Here is a 22,104-nt window from a genome sequence, read left to right on the forward strand (position 1 = left end):
GTATTACTTAGATCAGGGGTAGGCAACCTATGGCACGCGTGCCAAAGGTGGCACGCGAGCTGATTTTCAGTGGCACTCACACTGCCCAGGTCCTGGCCACCGGTCTGGGGGCTCTGCATTTTAATTTAATTTTAAATGAAGCTTCTTAAACGTTTTAAAAACCTTATTTACTTTACATACAACAATAGTTTAGTTATATATTATAGACTTATAAAAAGAGAGCTTCTAAAAACATTAAAATGTATTACTGGCACGTGAAACCTTAAATTAGAGTGAATAAATGAAGACATAGCACACCACTTCTGAAAGGTTGCCAACCCCTGACTTAGACCATCCCTGACAGATGCTTGTCTAACCACTTCTTAAAAACTTCCAATGACGGTGACTCCACAACCTCCCTAGGTAACTTGTTTCAGTGCTAACTACTCTTATAAGTTAGGAAGTTTTTCCTAGTGTCTAACTTAAATCACCCTTGCTGCAATTTAAGCCCATTGATTCTTGTTCTGTCCTAGGTGGTCAAGGAGAACAATTTATCACCCTCCTCTTCATAACAATCTTTTATATATTTGAAGACTGTTAACATGTCCCCTCTCAGCCTTCTCTTCTCCAGACTCAACAAACCAAACTTTTACAATCCTTCCTTGTGGATCATGTTTTCTAGACCTTTAATCATTTTTGAAGCTCTTCTCTGGACTGTCTGTAATTTGTCTACCTGTTTCCTAAAGTGTGGTGCCCTGAACTAAATACTGATCGCTGATCGCAGCGGCCCAGGAGCCGGCCAACAGGGCCGCTAACAGGGGAGGTTGAGTGGGAGTTCCCATTGGAGGAGCCAGGTATTTTGTGTTTGCGTCTGTCTTTGGGGTGCTTGTGTCTCTCTCTGTCGGGGCAGACTGCTGAGCCCTGATTAGGGGGCGGAGCTAGGCGGAGGAGGGGGCCTATAAAAGCGGCCGCCCAGCCAGGCAGCAGCACAGCTGATCGCAGCGGCCCAGGAGCCGGCCAACAGGGGAGTTTGAGTGGGAGTTTGCAGGGGGAGGCGGAAGGGGGTGGTGCCGTGTCCCCCCTGTTCCCCAGGTAAGAACGCCGAGCGAGGCTGAGACAGCAGCAGCCATGAGCCAAGCAGCGGAGGACACACCGAGGATGAGAGCATGCAGCAGCTGCGGTATGTACATGGTTCTAGCAGGGGACCCAGAACAGTACTATGCATGCATGAAGTGCCACCTAATAGAGCTGCTGGAGGAAAAGATCCAAGGTCTAGAGCTGCAGGTAGAAACCCTGGTAGAGCATAGAAGGGGGTTCAAGCAGCTGATGGAGCAATGGCAAGCAGTGACCGAAGGGGAATGCCCAGGGGTACAGGGGGAAGCAGGGGCTAAGGCCAGTGAGGGGGGACCGCCGGATGAGGAAGATGGGCGGTGGAAGCATGTGACCGTGAGAAGCAGGACGAGGAAAAGGAGAGCCAGTGAGGGGGAAATAGAGCTAAGGAACAGGTTCGAATGTCTGGAGAATGAGGAAGGGGTAAAGCAGGTGGTAGCTGACGGTGGGAGGCCAAGGAAAAAGAGAAGAGCGGCTAGTCCGATAGAAAGAGGGGAGGAGTCGATGGAGGCAGCACCAAGTTTGGGCCCAGGGAGGATACAGGATGGCTTAACGGGAACCACAAGGAATGATAGGAATGGAAGGAGCTTGCAACCAGGGGGGTCGGAGGATAGGTTAGAGGACCGCACTGTCCCCAGGCAAAGGCAGGTCTACGTGATTGGGGATTCCATACTGAGAAGGTTGGACAGGCCTGTGACCAGGGCCGATCCGGAGAACAGAAGGGTGTGCGGTCTACCGGGCGCTAAAATACGGGATGTGGACCTGAGGTTGAAAAGGATCCTAAGAGGAGCAGGTAAGAACCCTTTGATCATCCTTCATGTAGGAACGAATGACATGGCTAGATTCTCGCTAGAGAGGATCAAGGGAGACTATGCCAGGTTGGGTAAGACGCTCAAGGAAATTGAGGCTCAGGTGATCTTCAGTGGGATCCTACCTGTCCCTAGGGAAGGGCGCCAAAGGGGTGACAGGATCGTGACGATTAACAGTTGGCTGAGGGAGTGGTGTTACAAGGAGGGCTTTGGGATGTATGGGCACTGGGAGGCTTTTGGGGACAGACAACTGTTCTCACGGGATGGGCTCCACCTAAGTAGGGAAGGAAGTAGACTTCTAGGAGGGAGGCTGGCTCATCTGATTAAAAGAGCTTTAAACTAGACACTGGGGGGAGACGGTTGGGAGAGGTCCAGGTGCTCTCCACGCCAAATTTATACATTGGGAGTGAGAACAACAGGATAACAACAGATATAGCCAGAGGGGGACGGTTAGTTGTAAGGAAGAGGGGGGGACGGATACTAGATCGACAGGTCATACTGGTAGTACTGTGTCCCTACCAAGTTGGGTGAAAAGGGTGAGAGGAGCCAAACAGCAAAAATTAGGATGTTTGTTCACCAATGCGAGAAGCTTAGGTAACAAAATGGAGGAACTGGAGCTCCTGGTCCGGGAATTGAAACCGGATATCGTAGGAATAACCGAAACATGGTGGAACGGTAGCCATGACTGGAGTACAGGTATGGAAGGGTATGTGCTGTTTAGGAAAGACAGATGCAAAGGTAAAGGTGGGGGAGTAGCATTGTATATCAATAATGAGGTGAAATGTAACGAAATAACTAGCAATGCAATGGATAATACGGAGTCTGTTTGGGCAATGGTCACATTGGGGAAGAAAACTACTAGAGCCTCCCCTGGGATAGTGATTGGGGTGTGCTATAGACCACCAGGATCTAGCCTGGATATGGATAGAGAGCTCTTTAATGTTTTTAAGGAGGTAAATACTAATAGGAACTGTTTGATCATGGGGGACTTTAACTTCCCGGATATAGATTGGGAAACAAATGCTAGTAATAATAATAGGGCTCAGCTTTTCCTAGACGTGATAGCTGATGAATTCCTTCATCAAGTAGTTGCTGAACCGACGAGGGGGGATGCCATTTTAGATCTGATTTTGGTGAGTAACGAGGACCTTGTTGAGGAAATAGTTGTAGGGGACAACCTTGGCTCGAGTGATCATGAGCTAATTCGTTTCAAAATAAATGGGAGGATAATCAAAATTGCATCTGAGACTAAGGTATACGATTTCAAAAGGGCTAACTTTACTAAATTAAGGCGACTAGTTAGGGAAGTGGATTGGACTAACATATTTAGGGATCTAAAGGCAGATGACGCCTGGGGTTACTTCAGGTTGAAGTTGCAGGAGTTGTCAGAGGCATGTATCCCGAGAAAGGGAAAACGGCTCGTAGGTAGCAGTTTTAGACCGAGCTGGATGAGCAAGCATCTTAGAGGGGTGATTAAGAAAAAACAGAAAGCGTACAAGGAGTGGAAAATGGGAGGGATCAGCAAAGAAACCTACCTTATTGAGGTCAGAGGGTGTAGGGAAGCAGTGAGAAAGGCAAAGAGCCGGGTGGAGATGGACCTAGCGAAGGGGATTAAAACCAATAGCAAAAGGTTTTTTAGCCATATAAATAGGAAGAAAACCAAGAAGGAAGAAGTGGGACCGCTTAAAACTTTAAACGGAGTGGAGATTAGGGATAATCTTGGAATGGCACAATATCTGAACAAATATTTTGCCTCAGACTTTAATGAGGCTAATGAAGGGCTAAGGAATAGTGATAGAGGGACTGATGAGAATGAAGATATGGGGGTAGACATTATGGTATCTGAGGTAGAAGCCAAACTTGAACAGCTAAACGGAAGTAAATCGGGGGGCCCGGATAATCTTCATCCTAGAATATTAAGGGAATTGGCGAGTGAAATTGCAAGCCCGTTAGCGATGATTTTTAATAAATCTCTAAACTCGGGGGTTGTACCGTTTGACTGGAGATTAGCTAATATAGTTCCTATATTCAAGAAGGGGAAAAAAGTGACCCAGGTAACTACAAGCCTGTTAGTTTAACATCTGTAGTATGCAAAGTAATAGAAAAATTTTTAAAGGAGAGAGTGGTTACGGAGCATGAGGCCGATGGCAACTGGGACAAATTACAGCATGGATTTACGAAAGGTAGATCGTGCCAAACCAATCTGATCTCCTTCTTTGAGAAAGTAACAGATTTTTTAGACAAGGGAAATGCGGTGGATCTAATATATCTTGATTTCAGTAAGGCGTTTGATACGGTACCGCATGAGGAATTACTGGTTAAATTGGAAAAGATGGGGATCGAAATGAAAATCCAGAGGTGGATAAGGAGCTGGTTAAAGGGGAGACTGCAGAGGGTCGTATTGAAGGGGGAACTGTCGGGTTGGAGGGGGGTTACCAGTGGAGTTCCTCAAGGTTCGGTTTTGGGTCCGATTTTATTCAATCTATTTATCGCTGACCTGGGAACCAAGAGTAGGAGTGGGCTGATAAAGTTTGCGGATGACACCAAGTTGGGAGGTATTGCAAATTCGGAAAAGGATCGGGATATCCTCCAGGGAGATTTGGATGACCTTGTAAACTGGAGTATTAGTAACAGGATGAAATTCAATAGTGAGAAGTGTAAGGTTATGCATTTAGGGATGACTAACAAGAACTTTAGTTATAAGCTGGGGACGCACCAGTTGGAAGTAACGGAGGAGGAGAAGGACCTAGGAGTCCTGGTTGATCGTAGGATGACTATGAGTAGGCAATGTGATGTGGCCGTTAAAAAAGCTAATGCGGTCTTGGGATGCATTTGGCGAGGTATTTCTAGTAGGGATAAGGAGGTGCTAGTCCCGTTATATAAGGCGTTGGTAAGACCTCATTTGGAGTATTGTGTGCAGTTTTGGTCTCCCATGTTTAAGAAGGATGAATTCAAACTGGAACGGGTACAAAGAAGGGCCACTAGAATGATCCGAGGAATGGAAAGGCTGTTGTATGAAAGGAGACTTGAGGAGCTCAGTTTGTTTTCCTTAACCAAAAGAAGGATAAGAGGAGATATGATTGCACTCTTTAAATATATCAGAGGGTTAAATACCAGGGAAGGAGAGGAATTATTTCAGCTCAGTGCTAATGTGGACACGAGGACAAACGGATATAAATTGTCAGTCAGGAAATTTAGGCTTGAAATTAGACGAAGGTTTCTAACCATCAGAGGAGTGCAATTCTGGAACAGCCTACCGAAGGAAACAGTGGGGGCGAAGGACCTCCATGACTTTAAGATTAAGCTAGATAAGTTTATGGAGGAGATGGTATGATAGGATAACGGGCTTAGTCAATAGGTCAATTAAGTGCCACACTGGTAATTAGTACAATGGGTCAATGATAGGATATTGTTAGCCTTTTTCCAGAGGGTATGGCTGGAGAGTCTTGCCCGCATGCTCGGGGTTCAGCTGACCACCATATTTGGGGTCGGGAAGGAATTTTCCTCCAGGGTAGATTGGCAGTGGCCCTGGAGGTTTTTCGCCTTCCTCCGAAGCATGGGGCAGGGGTCGCTTGCTTAAGGAGTGGGTGGATCGGCTTATGTGGCCTGCATCTTGCAGGAGGTCAGACTAAATGATCATAATGGTCCCTTCTGATCTTGAATTCTATGATTCTATGATTCTATGATTGTTGATTCCTATTTAGTTTGTGATCCACTATGACCCCCAGATCCTTTCTGCAGTGCTCCTCCTAAGCCATCATTTCCCATTTTGTATTTGTGAAACTGATTATTCCTTCCTAAGTGGAGTACTTCACATTTGTCCTTATGGAATTTCATCCTATTTATTTCAGACCATTTATCCAGTTTGTCAAGTTCATTTTGAATTCTAATCCGTTCCTTCAAACCACTTGCAGACAATACCAATCTGGGAGGAATTGAAAACTTAATAAGTATACTCTCTATGCCATTATCAAAATCACTGATGAAGATATCGAATAGAACCAGATCCAGGACAAATGTCTGCAGGACCCCACTCAATATACCATTTCAGCTTGATTGTTCACCAGTTATTGAGCATAATTCTCAAGTTGTGCACCCACCTTATAGTAGGTTCATCTAGGCTATATTTCCCTAGTTTGTTTATAAGATGGTCACGTGACACAGTATCAAAACCCTTGCTAACATTGAGCTATATCACATCTATTCCTTCCCCCGCCCATGTACTCTTAAAAAACAATCCAAAACAAAAGACAATTCTCTTTTACTTTATCAGTAAATGGAATTTGCTAGATTTGACACACAACTTTCAAAAATTGTAGTAAGATTTTTAGGCCTGGTCCACACTAGGACTTTAATTCGAATTTAGCAGCGTTAATTCGAATTAACCGTGCACCCGTCCACACCACGAAGCTATTTAATTCGACATAGAGGGCTCTTTAGTTCGACTTCTGTACTCCTCCCCGACGAGGGGAGTAGCGCTAAATTCGACATGGCCATGTCGAATTAGGCTAGGTGTGGACGGAAATCGACCTTAGTAGCTCCGGGAGCTATCCCACACTGCACCACTCTGTTGACGCTCTGGACAGCAGTCCGAGCTTGGATGTTCTGATCAGCCACACAGGAAAAGCCCCGGGAAAATTTGAATTCCTTTTCCTGTCTGGCCAGTTTGAATCTCATTTCCTGGTTGGACATCGGGGCGAGCTCAGCAGCACCGGCAACGATGCAGAGCTCTCCAGCAGAGAAGTCCAGGCAATTTCTGAATAGAAAGAGGGCCCCAGCATGGACTGACCGGGAAGTCTTGGATCTGATCGGTGTGTGGGGCGAGGAGTCTGTGCTTTCGGAGCTGCGCTCCAACAAACGGAATGCAAAGACCTACGAGAAGGTCTCCAAAGCTATGACAGACAGAGGATACAGCCGGGATGCAACGCAGTGCCGCGTGAAAATCAAGGACCTGAGACAAGGCTACCAGAAGACCAAAGCGGCAAACAGATGCTCCGGAGCCTGCCACCACTGCCCCACCAGTGACCGTGGACTCTGACTATGGGATAGTGTCGATGGCCGGTTCCTCGGCGATGTTCACGGGCGGGGAAGATGAGGAAGGGTTTGTGGAGGACGAGGCAGGCAACAGCGATTATAACGCTGGTTTCCCCGACAGCCAGGATCTCTTCATCACCCTCACGAAGATCCCCTACCAACCCTCCCCGGCCGTTAACCCGGACTCTGAATCACTCGGTAAGTGCTTTAAACATGTAAACTTTTATTATTAATGGAACAGGAATCTGAACTATGTGAAAAGGAGGTCTATATATATGGGGATAGAACAGAAATCCTCCTGGGAGATCTCCACGAAGCTCTCCTGGAGGTAATCGAAAAGCCTCCGCAGGAGATTCCTGGGGAGAGCTGCCTTATTGGGTGCTCCGTGGTAGCACACTTTTCCGCGCCAAGCTTTCAGGAGGTGTTCAGGGAGTATTGCCTCCCCGAGCATGGCTGCATAGGCCCCTGGTTTGTGCTGGCTTTCACGCAGCATGCGCTCTCTATCTCCTTCAGTGACCCTCCTCAGGGTGATCTCGCTCGGAGACTCCTGCATCTAATTAGGGGAATTACTGTAATGTTACGCCTGGTCCAAAGTATTTTTAAAAAATCGCCAGACAGACGGCGTAGCAGAGACTCAGCGCGCTGCTGCGTGACAAGTGTAACGGAAAGCCAAAGAATCAAATGGACGCTCATGGAGGGAGGGGGGACTGAGGACGCAAGCTATCCCACAGTTCCTGCAGTCTCCAAAAAGCATTTGTATTCTTGGCTGATCTCCCAATACCTGTACGGTCAAACACATTGTCCGCGGCGGTTCAGGGCATAGCTCGTCAATGTACCCCCCTCCCCCACCCCCAGAAGGAAAAGGAAAAAAAATCGTCTCTTGACTCTTTTAAATGTCCCCTATGTGTACTGAATGCTGCTGGTAGACGCGATGCTGCGGCACTGTACTATAGCATCCTCCCCCCCCCCGCCTCATGGGTGGCTGACGGTGCAATATGACTGATATCCGTCGTCAACATCATCAGCCTTGCTGTAGATGGTGTAGTGCAATACAACTGGTACCCGTCCTCGTCATCAGCCCATAAGTAGACGGCCTGCTAACCGTCTTCATCATAGCAACAGGGGGCTGAGCTCCATCAGCCCCCGCCCTTCATGTGTAAAGAAAAGATTCTGTACTGCCTGGACTGTCATAGCAGCAGGATGCTGTTTTCCTCTCCCCCACACTGCTTAATATCCTGTCTGGACAATTATAGCAGCTGGAGGCTGCCTTCCCCTCATTTCATTTCAGTAACAAGTCACTGTTTCTTATTCCTGCATTCTTTATTACTTCAGCACACAAATCAGGGGACACTGCAACGGTAGCCCGGGAAGGCTGGGGGAGGAGGGAAGCAACAGGTGGGGTTGTTGCAGGAGCACCCCCTGTGAATGCCATGCAGCTCATCATTCCTGCATAATCTGACACGGAGCGGCTGTGCTCTCTGGTTCTCTGATACACTGGATCTCTACTACACTAGCCCCATATTCTATGCAGGAATTATTCTATTTTTAGATACCATAAAGGAGGGATTGACTCGGGGAGTCATTCCCAGTTTTGTCTTTTGCGCCCCCGGCTGATCTTGGCCAGGGGCACCTATGACAGCAGCAGAAGGTATAATGCAATACGACTGGTAACCATCATCACCTTGCCAATTTACAATGGCATGGTAGATGGTACAATATGGCTGATAACCATCTCTGCTGTCATGCAAAAGCAAATGAATGCTGCTGTGTAGCGCTGCTGAATCGCCTCTGTCCGCGGCATCTAGTACACATACGGTGACAGTGACAAAAGGCAAAACAGGCTCCATGGTTGCCATGCTATGGCGTCTGCCAGGGTAATCCAGGGAAAACGGGCTCGAAATGATTGTCTGCCGTTGCTTTCCCGGAGGAAGGAATGACTGACGACATTTACCCAGAACCACCCGCGACAATGAAATTTGCCCCATCAGGCACTGGGATCTCAACCCGGAATTCCAAGGGTCGGGGGACACTGCGATGGGGTGGAACAGGGGCAGAGTTTATGCTTTCCGGATTGCCTGCAGCAGGAGTGCGCACGAGATAGGTGATGTGCATGCTCTTGTTCACAGACACAGACTAGACTGTGTTCATTGTTCGCAAAAATGTATCTTTGCAAGGAATTCATTCATTTTTTCCCATCACACAGCTTCGACTGTCTCCAGACCTGCCACAGCATCCCCCTCACAGAGGCTGGCAAAGATTAGGCGGCGAAAGAAAAAGACATGGGACGAGATGTTCGCTGAACTTATGGGCTGCTCCCAAGCCGAGGCGGACCAGGAGAGCCAGTGGAGGGAGACCCTCTCTCTGTACCAGCGCTCACACAGTGAACGGGAGGAGAGGTGGCATGAGGAAGACAAGCAGGCGACTCAAACGCTGCTTGGACTAATGAGGAGCAAACGGACACGCTCTGGCGCCTTGTGCATGTTCTGCAGGACCGCAGGCAGGAGGACAGAGCCCCCCTGCAGTGTATCTGCAACCACCCTCCCCCGCCACAAAGTCCCATACCCCCCTCACCCAAAATAACCAGAAGGAGGGGCGCCAGGGGCCGTGAAAACTGTCACTGCATCCCAGCAGAGTGCTCAAGTACCCAAAAGCTCTCATACCCTAAATTTTGAGAAGTCCTTCCCTTCCAGACTCACCCAAGCCCCAATCCCAGTTTCATCCCCTAACTGACTAGTTAATTATTAAAAATACTTTGCTGTTAATTACTGTTTCCGTCATGTTTTTTCACAGAAGACTGTGTTTGAAGGGGGGGGGAAGGGGGTTGGTTATTGCATAGGACGGTCACCTTTACCAGGGTACTGACACGGGGGCAGGATCAGCAGCAGGTCACACACACAGTGCAGTCAGTAGGCACCCTGGTCGGTATGGGAGGTGGTTTCCAGGTTCTGTGTGGGTGGGGGGGTACGTGACTTTGTAGCGGGGGAGGGCGGTTACAGATCTTATGCAGCGGTCCTTGTCCTGGACCGCAGAGTCACGCAGCAGAGGAATCTGTATCCGTCCTCCTCCGCCACAAGGTCACATAGCCCCCGCACACAGAATCCCAAAAAGGAGGGATGGCAGGCTCCGTTGAAACAACCTGTCCGGCACTGCGGACTGCTCTGGGAGCAGGAGCCTGTCATTCCTCGAGTTCAGAGGCGGTCTTTACATCACCGCACACCCTACCCAGCACAGTCTGCGTCCCAGTTTCAACCCTTTAACGCAAAGTCATTAATAAAGAAACCTTTGTTAAGTAACAATGGAACATGTATTTTATTTTTACATGTGTGTTGGAAGTGGGGGAAACGGGGTGAACGGGGTATGTAACTGCAGAGGATAGTCAACAGTAACCGGGTAAAGAAACAGGGGCAGGTTCAGCTTCTCTGTAAAGAAACTGAACAGTCACAGGTCACGCTGCTCGCTGGTACTTGAAGAGTTCCTTGTCACTGTCCCAGGCGCCTGTATAGGGCTTCATGAGCCAGGGCATTAGCGGGTAGGCTGGGTCCCCGAGGATCACTATAGGCATCTGCACATCCCCAACAGTTATTTTGTGGTCCGGGAAGAAACTACCTTCCAGCAGGTGTCTAAACAGACCACAGTTCCTGAAAACACGCGCGTCATGAACCTTGCCTGGCCACCCGACGTTGATGTTGGTAAAACGTCCCCTATGGTCCACCAGCGCTTGCAGCACCACTGAAAAGTAGCCCGATTTCTCAGCAGCTGACTGTGGAAGAGGTGGACGATAAGGTGCGAGGAGGTGTAAACGGCCATAACTGCAGCAGGCTCCATGATCGCAGTGCTGTGGCGTCCGCGCTGTCACTGACCAGAAAAGTGCACGAACAGATTGCCCGCAGGCGCTTTCAGGGAGGGAGGGCGGGAGGGCGTGATTGACGGTTCAATGATGACAGTTACCCAAAACCACCCTCGACACATTTTTTCCCCCAGCAGGCATTGGGGGCTCTACCCAGCATTCCAATGGGCAGCGGGGACTGCGGGAACTGTGGGATAGCTTCCCACAGTGCACCGCTTCCAAAGTCGACGCTGGCCCCGTTAGTGTGGAATCACAAAGTCAAATTAGTGTCCTTAGTGTGGATACACAAATTCGACTTCGTAAGGTCGATTCCACAAATTCGAATTAAGTTGAATCGAACTACTCTTGTAGTGTAGACATACCCTTAGTGACGTAAGCATTTGCTACATCAGTCCAGTTTCCAACATAAAACTGCTACATAACCTGGAAGTCATGAGCAGTACAGAATTGGATCTGTGGGTGATCTTACAGGCTTAGACTATTAGATTGGCTCATTCCAAACAGACCTGGGTTTGGCAGGAAGTTTGTAGCTCTAGTCTGACAGACACTAGACATATACTAAAAGGGATAAGCTTGGTCTCTGCCAACAAAAGGAGTCAGGCTCATCATACTCGGAACATTGACCGCATCTTCCTGCCACACACATGCTTTTAATTACACAGTAGATATGCTTATGCTATTGTAGCAATTGTTCCATCAAGGAAATAAAAATGTATATGACGAAAAAACAGCATGCTGCCCAGAAAAATGTGGACAAAAGCCTACTTTTGGTATGTGAGACACACAAAAATGTGTACAAAAGCTTCATAAATATAGTAGTAATACAGTATATTACAGTGTATCATAAATATACCATAGCAATAGTCTGATCCTACCTTGCCGGTGGACACAAATCAAACTCTGTCATATAAGCTGAATTTATAACAGCAAAATCTTTCATGTTCTTCATATACAGATGGACCAAAATAATATCTTTCAATTCCAATCCCTTTGAATTCATATTAGCTGCCAGAAAAAAAAATATAGCTGTTAAAGATAGGACATTTTAAATGAGCATAGAAAGATAGCAGAGGCATCTTATGTTTGTCCAAGAAAATCAAATGATAATAACCTAACACTTACTTAACATGACTGAGTGCTTTAGTAATATATTACTTTTCCCCTTACAATAATCTTTGATGGTCTAACCTTATTTTGTATTAAGTGCTTTTTTGTGTTAATTTTATCTGATAATATGGAGATAAAACATAACTGAAAATTCTTCAAACCTGAACTTACACTTGCCTTAAGAAAATACATTGTATCTTAATAAATACATATATACAGCAGTCTACATTCCACTGTGCTACTGTGCAAAAATAAAAATAATGGGTAGTAGAATAAACTACAATTTCCAGCAATTTATCATGCACTTGCTGGAGATCAAGCAATGGCAAATTCAGTATAAGTAAGTAAATGGTTGGAGAGATTAAAGGAGCTGGGGTGATATGCAGAGGAGTGAAGGAAGGACACACATGTTTGGTGTCAGAGAACAGATAAACTGGGTTCAGGATAAAGGGATATTGGTGAGAAATTTGACTCAACCAGAGCTGATTGTACAGAGGAAGAAGAATAAAGTTAGGAGAGTTAACAGGATGCAATTTAGAACACATATTTCCATCCTGAGTGCCTTATCAAAATTTGTGGGACAGTATATTACTGTGTGGTCCTCGTATTCTGCATTTAAGTCTCAGGAGCTACAAAAGCTAAACTAAGTACAAAGCTTTCTCTGAAAAGTATGAAAGAATACAGAACATATACAGTAATAGGGTCCCATGTGACATGAGTTAACTGCTACGCAAGCCTCCCTTCATGATAGTTTTGGCTATATTGCCCTTTAAAGTTATAGATTGGACATAGATATTTTCCTTCTAATTAGCAAGTAGGATAAGAGCATAAAGATAATCTGCTGAGTGAGGCTAAAGTGAAAGCAAATAGTTTTCATGTAAAATGTCTCCATTCTTTTAAATATATTCAGAGACAAGATTTTAAGCTTACACAGAGCTCTTCTTCAATCAGTTAGGAAATAAGTGCACTTTTCAAACCTCCAGTCAGTGGAACATTTTAGCCAAGCATTATTTTTTTCTCAAGTCTGTGAGAAGTGTATGATTTGAAACATATTTTTGGGGAGGAAATACTGGGCTAAACAGAAAAACTAATTTGCGTGATGTATAACTGTATTTGACCAAATTGAAAGGAAAGGGAATTTATTTCTTAATGTTCATAATTCTTAACTTTGTTATAAAAAGGATCACTTTAAAAAAAGATAGTAAAGGTGAAATCCTGCTCTGCCCTGCAAAAGGAATTATGCATGTGTGTTGGGGGGACTGGGGAGATGGAATTTTTCTCCCAATACGGAAGCAGGGCACTGCTGGTGACATGAAGGACTGTGTCTGGTAGAAAGGCACATTTGGTGAAGCTTCTAACTACAACTCTTTACCTACACACCCACACACCATTTTCTTGGCCCCATCTACAAATCCTCCATCCATTCGTTCATACAGATAGCCTCCACAGAGCTTTCATCCATGATACAGAAAAGAAGTACATGGTATTTCTACTGAGTTTTGGGCCTTTCACTGCCATCTAGGAGTCTGTAGGATTTGGTCAGGTATGACTCAGCCTCATTAGGACAGAACTGCTTTTGAAATAAAAGTACTACTATTGACCAGAATGCTATTTATTTATTTAGAGAGACGAGGTGGGTAACAATATATTTTACTGGAAAACTTCTGTTGGTGAGAGAGACAAGCTGTGTGGCTCAAAAGCTTGTCTCTCACCAACTGAAGTTCATCCAATAAAAGATATTGCCTCACCCATCTTGTCTCTCTAATATCCTGGGACCGACACACCTACAACTACACTGCACACATGTATTTATTAATGGATGACCTGAGTAGGATCCTTATCCTGAAAATGCACAAGAGAGAACATCAGTACAGTCTGTACTTTGTAATACATCCAACTCTGGGCCAGATCACTGATGCCTATGGACAATGACAATTTATAATAGCTCAGGAACTGGCCCTCTATTGATAACATTTACTATTGTAATTTTTGTCTCCTTCCAAAAACTTTTAAGTAAGAAAAGTCTGAATTAAAAATATAGGTTGAAAAAGTAAAGAAATGGAAAAAGTACTGCACTAGATTCCTTCTTCGGTTTTTGATATTATGGGCTAGGATTATCGTATGTTTCATGAAGTCCAGTAGCAAATTTCCATTTCTAAATCCTTCTGGCAAAACTCATCTTCTTTAGAGGTGATTAAATCAATTAACCTTGCAAGTTAAAAGGACTTGTGTATGCTCCATTCTCCCAGCATGATAGAGAACAGGCTGAAGTCCTACGTACATTGCTAGTAAGAGTTCAGGAAAAGGCTCATGCATACCTGCAGATGATCAGTTTAGCGCTCAGAAAAACTTGGCAAAGAAACATATTGTGGTTTCTTCAGATGACAGGATCATAATTCATTCAGCTTTCCCCACCCTCCATAAGAAAAGGCAAAAACCCAACAGGAAATGTGAGCATTGACATTTACTACCAAGGATCAAAAAGCTACTATTTTGCCAGAAATGGAAAACAATACAGATAATACAATAAATACAAGTAATTTGCTGAAAGCAATAGGCTACTCAACTAGCCAATGACACAATATGTAGGTTTTTAAAAAAACTTCTGATGGATGGCAAGGCAAAAACATATAATGTTTGGATTGGCAGATATCCAAACAAATAAAATGAGAACCAAGGAAAATGTTATAGAGCCCCTTTGCTTCAATTTACAGATTATGCCCAAAAGATTTACACTAAACACTAGTGCCTTTAACTACAAGTTTGATTACACCCTGTTTGCTGATTTCCAGGCTGTTAAAAACTAGCTTAAAGACCATCTAGAAAGCATGACTTCTTTGCTTTCTAAAAATGCTAAAGATTCTTTATCATTCTGTATTCAGTCATGAACTCAGCTGCACAAGCCGAATGTAAAGATTTTATGGGCCAATATATCACAAGAATTCGTGAACAAGAATACAAGTCTACCCAAGCAGTCACTAAGAATGATTTTCATTTTTATGAATGAAAAAGAAGCCTGCATAAACATTCTTTATTTAAAGTTTAAAATGCAAAAAGACTGCAAAACAAAATTGGAACGTTTTGTTTTATATGTCAATATCTTGAAAGAGTGTGATAGCAAGGAATCTGGCTTCCATGATTCCCAAGACAACAATTTTTCCTTTGCATTAAGTAATAAATGAGATTTACTGCTACTGACCTAATCCTAGATGCCAAAATGTACAAGAGCAACAGCTTTCTGGAAAACTTAATTTAAAATTATTGTGGTAAAAAAAGCACTTTACCAAAAAACCAGCTTCTACAACATACATGCACAGACAGACTATGTAAACATAATATCTACATATACATATATACTATATATATTCCATTACATAATATGATAGAGTTGTCTTCCACAAAGCTGTTAAGAATATTTTGGAAATAATTCTGATATACTGATTTTATCCCATATCCTTGCTTTTTAGGGTCTTCAAAATCTGTGCACATTACAGTGTATTCAATATTAAAGACAGCAGTCTTCACAGCCTGAGGCAAGCCTGAGGTGGTAAGTTTATAATTATAGAATTTAAACTTATCGAAACATAAAAATATATCAGCTCTTTACTTTGCACTGTATTTTTAAAAAAACAATTGTTTTAGTGATAAATAATGGCTCAGCTTAATAAAGCACCTTGGAGGGAAGAGAATGCCTCCTGAGCTGCATCTTGAATGCTCCTTCCTTCTAGTGGAAGGAAGCGGGCAGTGATGCCTGAAACCCACTGGTAACCACTTAGGGATTTTCCAGAACATTCTAATGGCTCACCTAAAGGAATGAAAGAAAATCAATCTGATTACAAAAACAAAAGACATCAGAGTAAGGTTTATCAAAGAAAATCTTTTAAATTGAATTGTCTATGCTCAGGAAGAAAAAACTTTTAGAGCAAAATTATAGATTATTAGATCATCTTCAAAAATGATTTACAGGCAGTAAGATATAACACAACAATTAAAAGTAAATGTGCAGCCATCAGCGCTTCCAAATGGAACCTGACAAAATCATCTCCCACAGATTTTCTCCAGAATATACCATTTTCTTAAAAATACGTTATCTAAAGTATTATTTGTCCATCTTGCAATTTCACTAGCTATACCGCCTAGTCTATGGTAGTTAGATGCCTAACCTGCAAAGGCCCTTTTGAAATTCCAATTAGGCTCCATGCCACATTTTTTTATGCCTAAATATCTTTGAAAATGTTGGCTGATAGGAACTCAGAAGTCAAACTGTCAATTTGAAAATGGGACTTGGGCACTTTTGAAAATATTACTCGAAGAGTACTTCTTCAATTAACAATTACAGGACATAGGGGGAGGCTATTTTCTGCATGAACACAACATTCTCCCATGCAGTGTTGCAATGGTTCCATATTCCCATTAATGCAAGATGGGAGTTATAATTTATTTCTAAAATGTACATGATGCCTTATAACGTGGAGGAAGATGAAGGATGAAATTCTGGCTCTATTGAAGTCAATGGGAGTTTTACTATTGATGTTAATGGGGCTAGGATTTCACCCAAAGTCTCTTGTCTCAGAGCTGCAGTCTAAGGGTGTGAATCTGCAATCTCCTGCATGTATAGTTCAAGCCCAGCTCTGCGGATATCTATATCTGTGGACCATATTTGCAGACTGCAGATCAGATGCAGATACACATTTTGTATCCATGCAGGGCTCTGTGTATAGTACCACTGCCTTTATGTAAGTGAATGCAATTCCTTGACAGAAGTAACTATTTGCAGGAACTGGCTCTAATTCAGATAAATAAGATTCAGAACATTACAGTTCAAATACTAGGAGTCATGGGCATATCATCAAGGAGGAGTTCAACACTGGTAGGTTGTACTGCTCATTAACACTAATGAGAATTACATGTATGAATTCACAGATGTATAAATCTGAGTCAATCGCTTCCAGATAGAACAGCCTGAAGTCACTTCTCAGCACAAGAAGCTGCATAGACACCAAATGAAATTGTGAAAGTAGTCTGATTGAAAAGAAAGTTGTAACAGTACCACTTTCACATTCCAATCACCAGAGAAAGTACATAAGGGACTTTTTGGTACACTGAAAATTGAGGCAGAGCAGGCTGTTATTTTATATTTTTAAAAGATGCAGGGACTGGGGGGAGTGTGTGTGATTTTTTTTAAGTCACCATAACCTTTTCTCCAATCCAATTAACTGAAGGTTAAATTATAAAACAGATTAAATTATATGGACAGCAGCAGTGCTGTGAAAACTTGGTGTTTTCTCTTATAAAAAACTGACAGGGCTATCCTTTCAAGAAGCAGCATCAGTCCTGGAATTAATCTCAAACGCATAAGTATAAATACTGTATGTAATCACCCAAGATGATCTCCTTGTGCAGAAACAAAAAGTTTTTCCTTACATGCATTATCCCAGATGCATTTTTTCTTCAGACTGTCTGGACAGCAAAAAGATTACAATTTTTTTATAATGCCTAATATTATGTTCCACAACAGTATATGAAATAAATATAACCCCTCTCCTAATGAGAGAGCGATACGCAGTATTCAAAACTCACTGTATTGCAGAGAATTATGTTCCGATGATTTCCAGATGATAGGAGGGGTTTTCTGTGGTCCATCTGCCTCAGATACAGGTGGCATACTAATCTCATTACAGCTTACCTCGCAAGAACAGCTACAGATCATAAACTTGTCTGGAGATTCCACCTGATTGAAACAAATATTCTGACATAAACAAGTGAATATTGTGCTAGGCTATGGTAAACTGTCATGTTGAAACCTAAAAAAAAGAAAAAAACCTTAAGATTTTTATAACAAGGAATATTAGTGCTAAACGGAAATTTAATCTTAGGACAAATAATGGAGGAAAGGCAACAGGATTCATCATTATCTGGACCACAAAATAGCACAATACACTATGATATTGCTGATGTGAAGTATGGAATCATAACACAGATTCAGCAACGTAAAACAACAGATGTAAAGACTGACGATATTCAAGGTAACAGAGACAAGACAATACTGTAATAAATAAAAGCTATACCACCATTATCCAGTACAGATATACTTTACCAGAAATGAGGGATTCAGATATTCCAAAGCCACAAGGAACTATAGAAACCGTCTAATCTGACCTCCTGCATAGGCCATACAACTTCCCCAAAATAATTCCTAAAGCATATTTTAAAGAAAAATTTAAATGTAAAAATGGCTGATGACGGAGAATCCACCACAAACCTTGTTAAATTGTTCTAATGGCTAATCACTCTCATCGTTTAAAACATAGACCTTATTTCCAGTCTGAATTTGACTAGCTTCAACTTCCAGCCATTGGATTGTGTTATACCCTTCTCTGCTAGACTGAAGACACTCTCCTTTAATTCTTTATTAATCGAGTCCCATACTGGCAGCTCCACTATCTTGCCCAGGATAAGTGTCAGGCCTATAATCACCCAGGTCATCCCGTTTACCCTTTTAACGTATTTGCACAACCTTATCTTTCTTCCAGTTTTCTGGGACTTCCCCTGAGCTCCATAGATTTATTGCAAATCAACATTAATGGTCCAGCAAGCTTCTCAGCTATCTCTTTTAACTCTTGAATGCAAGCTATCTGGATCTGCTGATTTAAAAATGTCTAACTTTAGTAGCTGCTGTTCAACATCCTCCTGAGATACTACTGATAGGGAAAGGATAGTGGTACTATTCAAAGACAGGAGGGAAAATAGAAAGATAGAATTCAATAGTTATCTCTGACTTAAAATATTTGACACTGAGGTCTAGGAAAGTATAACAGGAAAGTTAAAAACGTTCTAGTGATTGACTGGTTGACTTCAAAAAATGAATGTATCCTAAAAATATTCATTGGACTGATCTAGTGAGTCCACAAGCATCATCAATATCTATTAAAATCCACAGCAGTTGGATTAGACCATGGAAAACAGCACCTTCCAGAATGTATAAACGAAGGGTTTGTCTACCCTCTGATTAAAAACACACGGCTGGCCTGTGCCAGCTGATTTAGGCTCACAGGGCTCAGATTAAAGGCCTGAGCCCAAACGTCTGCACCACAATTAAACAGCTCCTTAGCCCGAGCCATGCGAACCCAAGTCAACAGGCACGGGGCAGCCATGGTTTTTAGTTGAAGTGTAGACATTCCCTAAGGGTAAATTCTTTTCTTGTGTTGTTCAGTGCACTAGGAAGAAAAAAATGCAAAGTGCCTACTCCTGTACCTTGACATAACTAGCACTCTCTTGAACATTGTGAAGGACATCCTAACTAATGTATCTGCAAGTACTCCGTAGACCCAAGGAAAAATAACTAGTTGGCTTAGGGTCATGGCCAGGCCCCAATGCACCTTCATGCACTCTGTGTTCAACAGCAAATATTGGATGGGAAGAAAGAGTGTGCATGGTTCTCATTTTTTGAGCAGCAAAAGAACCATTGTACGCTGAGTTTTTACCAAGTCCTCCTGAGACACCCTGTTCTGTATGGCATGGTGACTCCTAGAGACTTGGCTTTGCTAATACTGCTCCTCTACATCTAAACACATCAATGCTGAGCTAGGGTAGAATTTTGCCCATAGTCTTTGACTGAATATTACTATAAGCATTACCTCCATGTGCTATTAATTCATTTGCTGCTCAATGGCCCATAATTTTAAATGATTTTTTCCTACAGTGTGCAACTTATGCAACTATGTACATTATTGCATTTTTATTACACACTAAATCTACAAAATGAGGAAAAAGCAGAATAAAGCAAGATAAAAAAGGAATACAAAAACAATATGAACAATTCTGCAGTCTTCTAGCATGAATTAGAACCTGGTGAAAATATCCTGTAAGCATGCAGACAAATTACACATTATATATTGAAATACATACATCAAACTACATATAATCAAATTTATGTTGTGTAGTGAAGCACTCAAAACTTGCAAATGCCAGAATTACGGTTACTGGTCTAACCTTAAATTGGCTCCTCTGTGCATCTCACCTTTGAACATCTGGCCCCTTCAAGATGTCTCAAGCTAGGCATCCAAAAACAGACCCACCAAAAATCAGTAGTCACTTTTGAATATTTAGGTCATCATAATTAGCCACATAGTCTCCTTTTTGTATTTTTCCTTTCTCCTAAAAAAGCCCCTCCAAACATGTATGATATAGTTCATTCCAGTATTAAAGTGCTCTCTTTAAATTATGGGGCTGATCCCTAGCAAACTTCCCCCCACCCCCTCCACTGGCTTGGGTCAAAAGTCTGCATTGAGAACTCAACATTTACATAAATGTCTGGCTTCACTGGGGAGTAAAAGGATCCAGCTAAGTGAAAGCAGTATGTTTGGAAATTCTCAGAAAAGGTTAAATTACAAAAAGGTCATTATCTAGGAGAGGAACCTTAGCCCTGGCTGCCTTTAAAAAGGCTCAAGGGGAATTTAGCAAGAACTGAAAACACTAAAGCTATGCTCTAAGAGGAGCTGACGCTCTTTGATTGGACCTCATTTTATTCATTCCTCCTAGGAAGGTGTAAAAGACGGGGCAATAGTCTATTTTATGGGAGCCAACTGTACATTAAAACAAGTCTACCGAATGTAACATAATGGTAGAAAGATGAAGGCTGCAACTAAGCACGAACATCATATGCACTCCAAACATTACATACCTTACAACATACTAGCATCCAACAGCATCCATATAATTTCCCATTAATTGAACAAATTCTACCATTTCTGTGGGTAGTTCTGTTTTGCTGTTGCCTACCGGGCCACATGAGACTCACAACCCCTCAAGTATGTCTAGAAAATAAAGGGGTAGGATTCTCAGACAGCAAATAGGTAACACTCAAACTATATTGCCCCTCCATGAGCAACCACATGGAAAACAGTGATGTTCCAAGAGTTGCCTCCTTTCATATACGTCTATAAGCTGTGCAGTGCAACCAAGCAGAAAAGGTATTACTTTTCCTGCTAGCATGAAATTAGTTTTTCATTAATTTACAGTTGCTTTCTCTGGTTAATTTTAAGATGGTATGTATCATGAAACAGGCATTTAGCATTGGAACCACAGTGAACGCAGGTTAAAACTGTGTTGCCATGAAATTAGCCAGTGCTGAACAGTACCTTGATGGCCTGGTTGTGCCCCTTCCTCCTACCCCCTATATAAGCATGTGCACAACCATCATAATAACAGTGTCAATATTGTGGTGTTGGGTCTCGGTTTTGCCCCCAAAACAACTTGTCACAATATTTTCTCTTCCTTCTCCTCCAAAATGTTGAATTTCTACTCAAAAAGAACATGATCCTCTACCAGTCAGAGGTTTCATGATCCATTATGACTATGAATATATAATTCTAAAGGAACGAATTCCCCCTTTTCAATGATATAATCCCTTTGTTTCTAGCCTTTGTAGATGATAAACTAGCTTCTTTAAAGTCACTACCTTATAGGTAGAAAGCTCTTCTACGTGATTATTAGATGTTTGTTATAATTTTCCTCTATTTCCAAATCCTCTATGGTTGAATTTGTGGTATGAAGGCATTTTACAAGTGAAGGGATATAAAAACAGTACCAACTGTATTTTTAATAACTATCTATAGCAGTGGTGGGCTACCTGTGGCCCACCGCTTCCTGCAGCTCCAACTGGTTGGGAATATAAGAACATAAGAATGGCCATACTAGGGCAGACCAAAGGTCCATCAAGCCCAGTATCCTGTCTACCGACAGTGGCCAATGCCAGGTGCACCAGAGGGAGTGAAACTAACAGGTAATGAACAAGTGATCTCTCTCCTGCCATCCATCTCCACCCTCTGACAAAGAGAGGCTAGGGACACCATTCCTTACCCATCCTGGTTAATAGCCATTAATGGACTTAACCGCCATGAATTTATCTAGTTCTCTTTTAAACCCTGTTATAGTCCTAGCCTTCACAACCTCCTCAGGCAAGGAGTTCCACAGGTTCACTTTGCGCTGTGTGAAGAAGAACTTCCTTTTATTTGTTTCAAACCTGCTGCCCATTAATTTCATTTGGTGGCACCTAGTTCTTATATTATGGGAACTAGTAAATAACTTTTCCTTATTCACTTTCTCCACACCACTCATGGTTTTATATACCTCTATCATATCCCCTCTTAGGCCTTGTCTACACTACAAGACTATTTCGAATCAACTTAGTTCGAATTTGTGGATTCGACCTTATGA

The 22,104-nt window shown here is 42.9% G+C and overlaps 1 protein-coding gene across 8 annotated transcripts in view; it reads right to left on the minus strand.

The window, feature by feature from the left end:
* Positions 1–22,104, minus strand: part of DPH6 (diphthamine biosynthesis 6) — a 403,785-nt gene that overhangs the window by 200,045 nt on the left and 181,636 nt on the right. For all 8 annotated transcript variants that reach the window (XM_045016405.1, XM_045016404.1, XM_045016406.1 and 5 more), the window contains exons 9-11: positions 17,467–17,617; positions 15,560–15,691; positions 11,655–11,784 (exon numbers count right to left, since the gene is read on the minus strand). In XM_045016405.1, the coding sequence (XP_044872340.1) occupies positions 11,655–11,784; positions 15,560–15,691; positions 17,467–17,617 (413 nt within the window). The remainder of the gene's footprint in view (positions 1–11,654; positions 11,785–15,559; positions 15,692–17,466; positions 17,618–22,104) is intronic.

The sequence above is a fragment of the Mauremys mutica genome, chromosome 4 (genome assembly GCF_020497125.1).
Source record: "Mauremys mutica isolate MM-2020 ecotype Southern chromosome 4, ASM2049712v1, whole genome shotgun sequence".
NCBI lineage: Eukaryota > Metazoa > Chordata > Testudines > Geoemydidae > Mauremys > Mauremys mutica.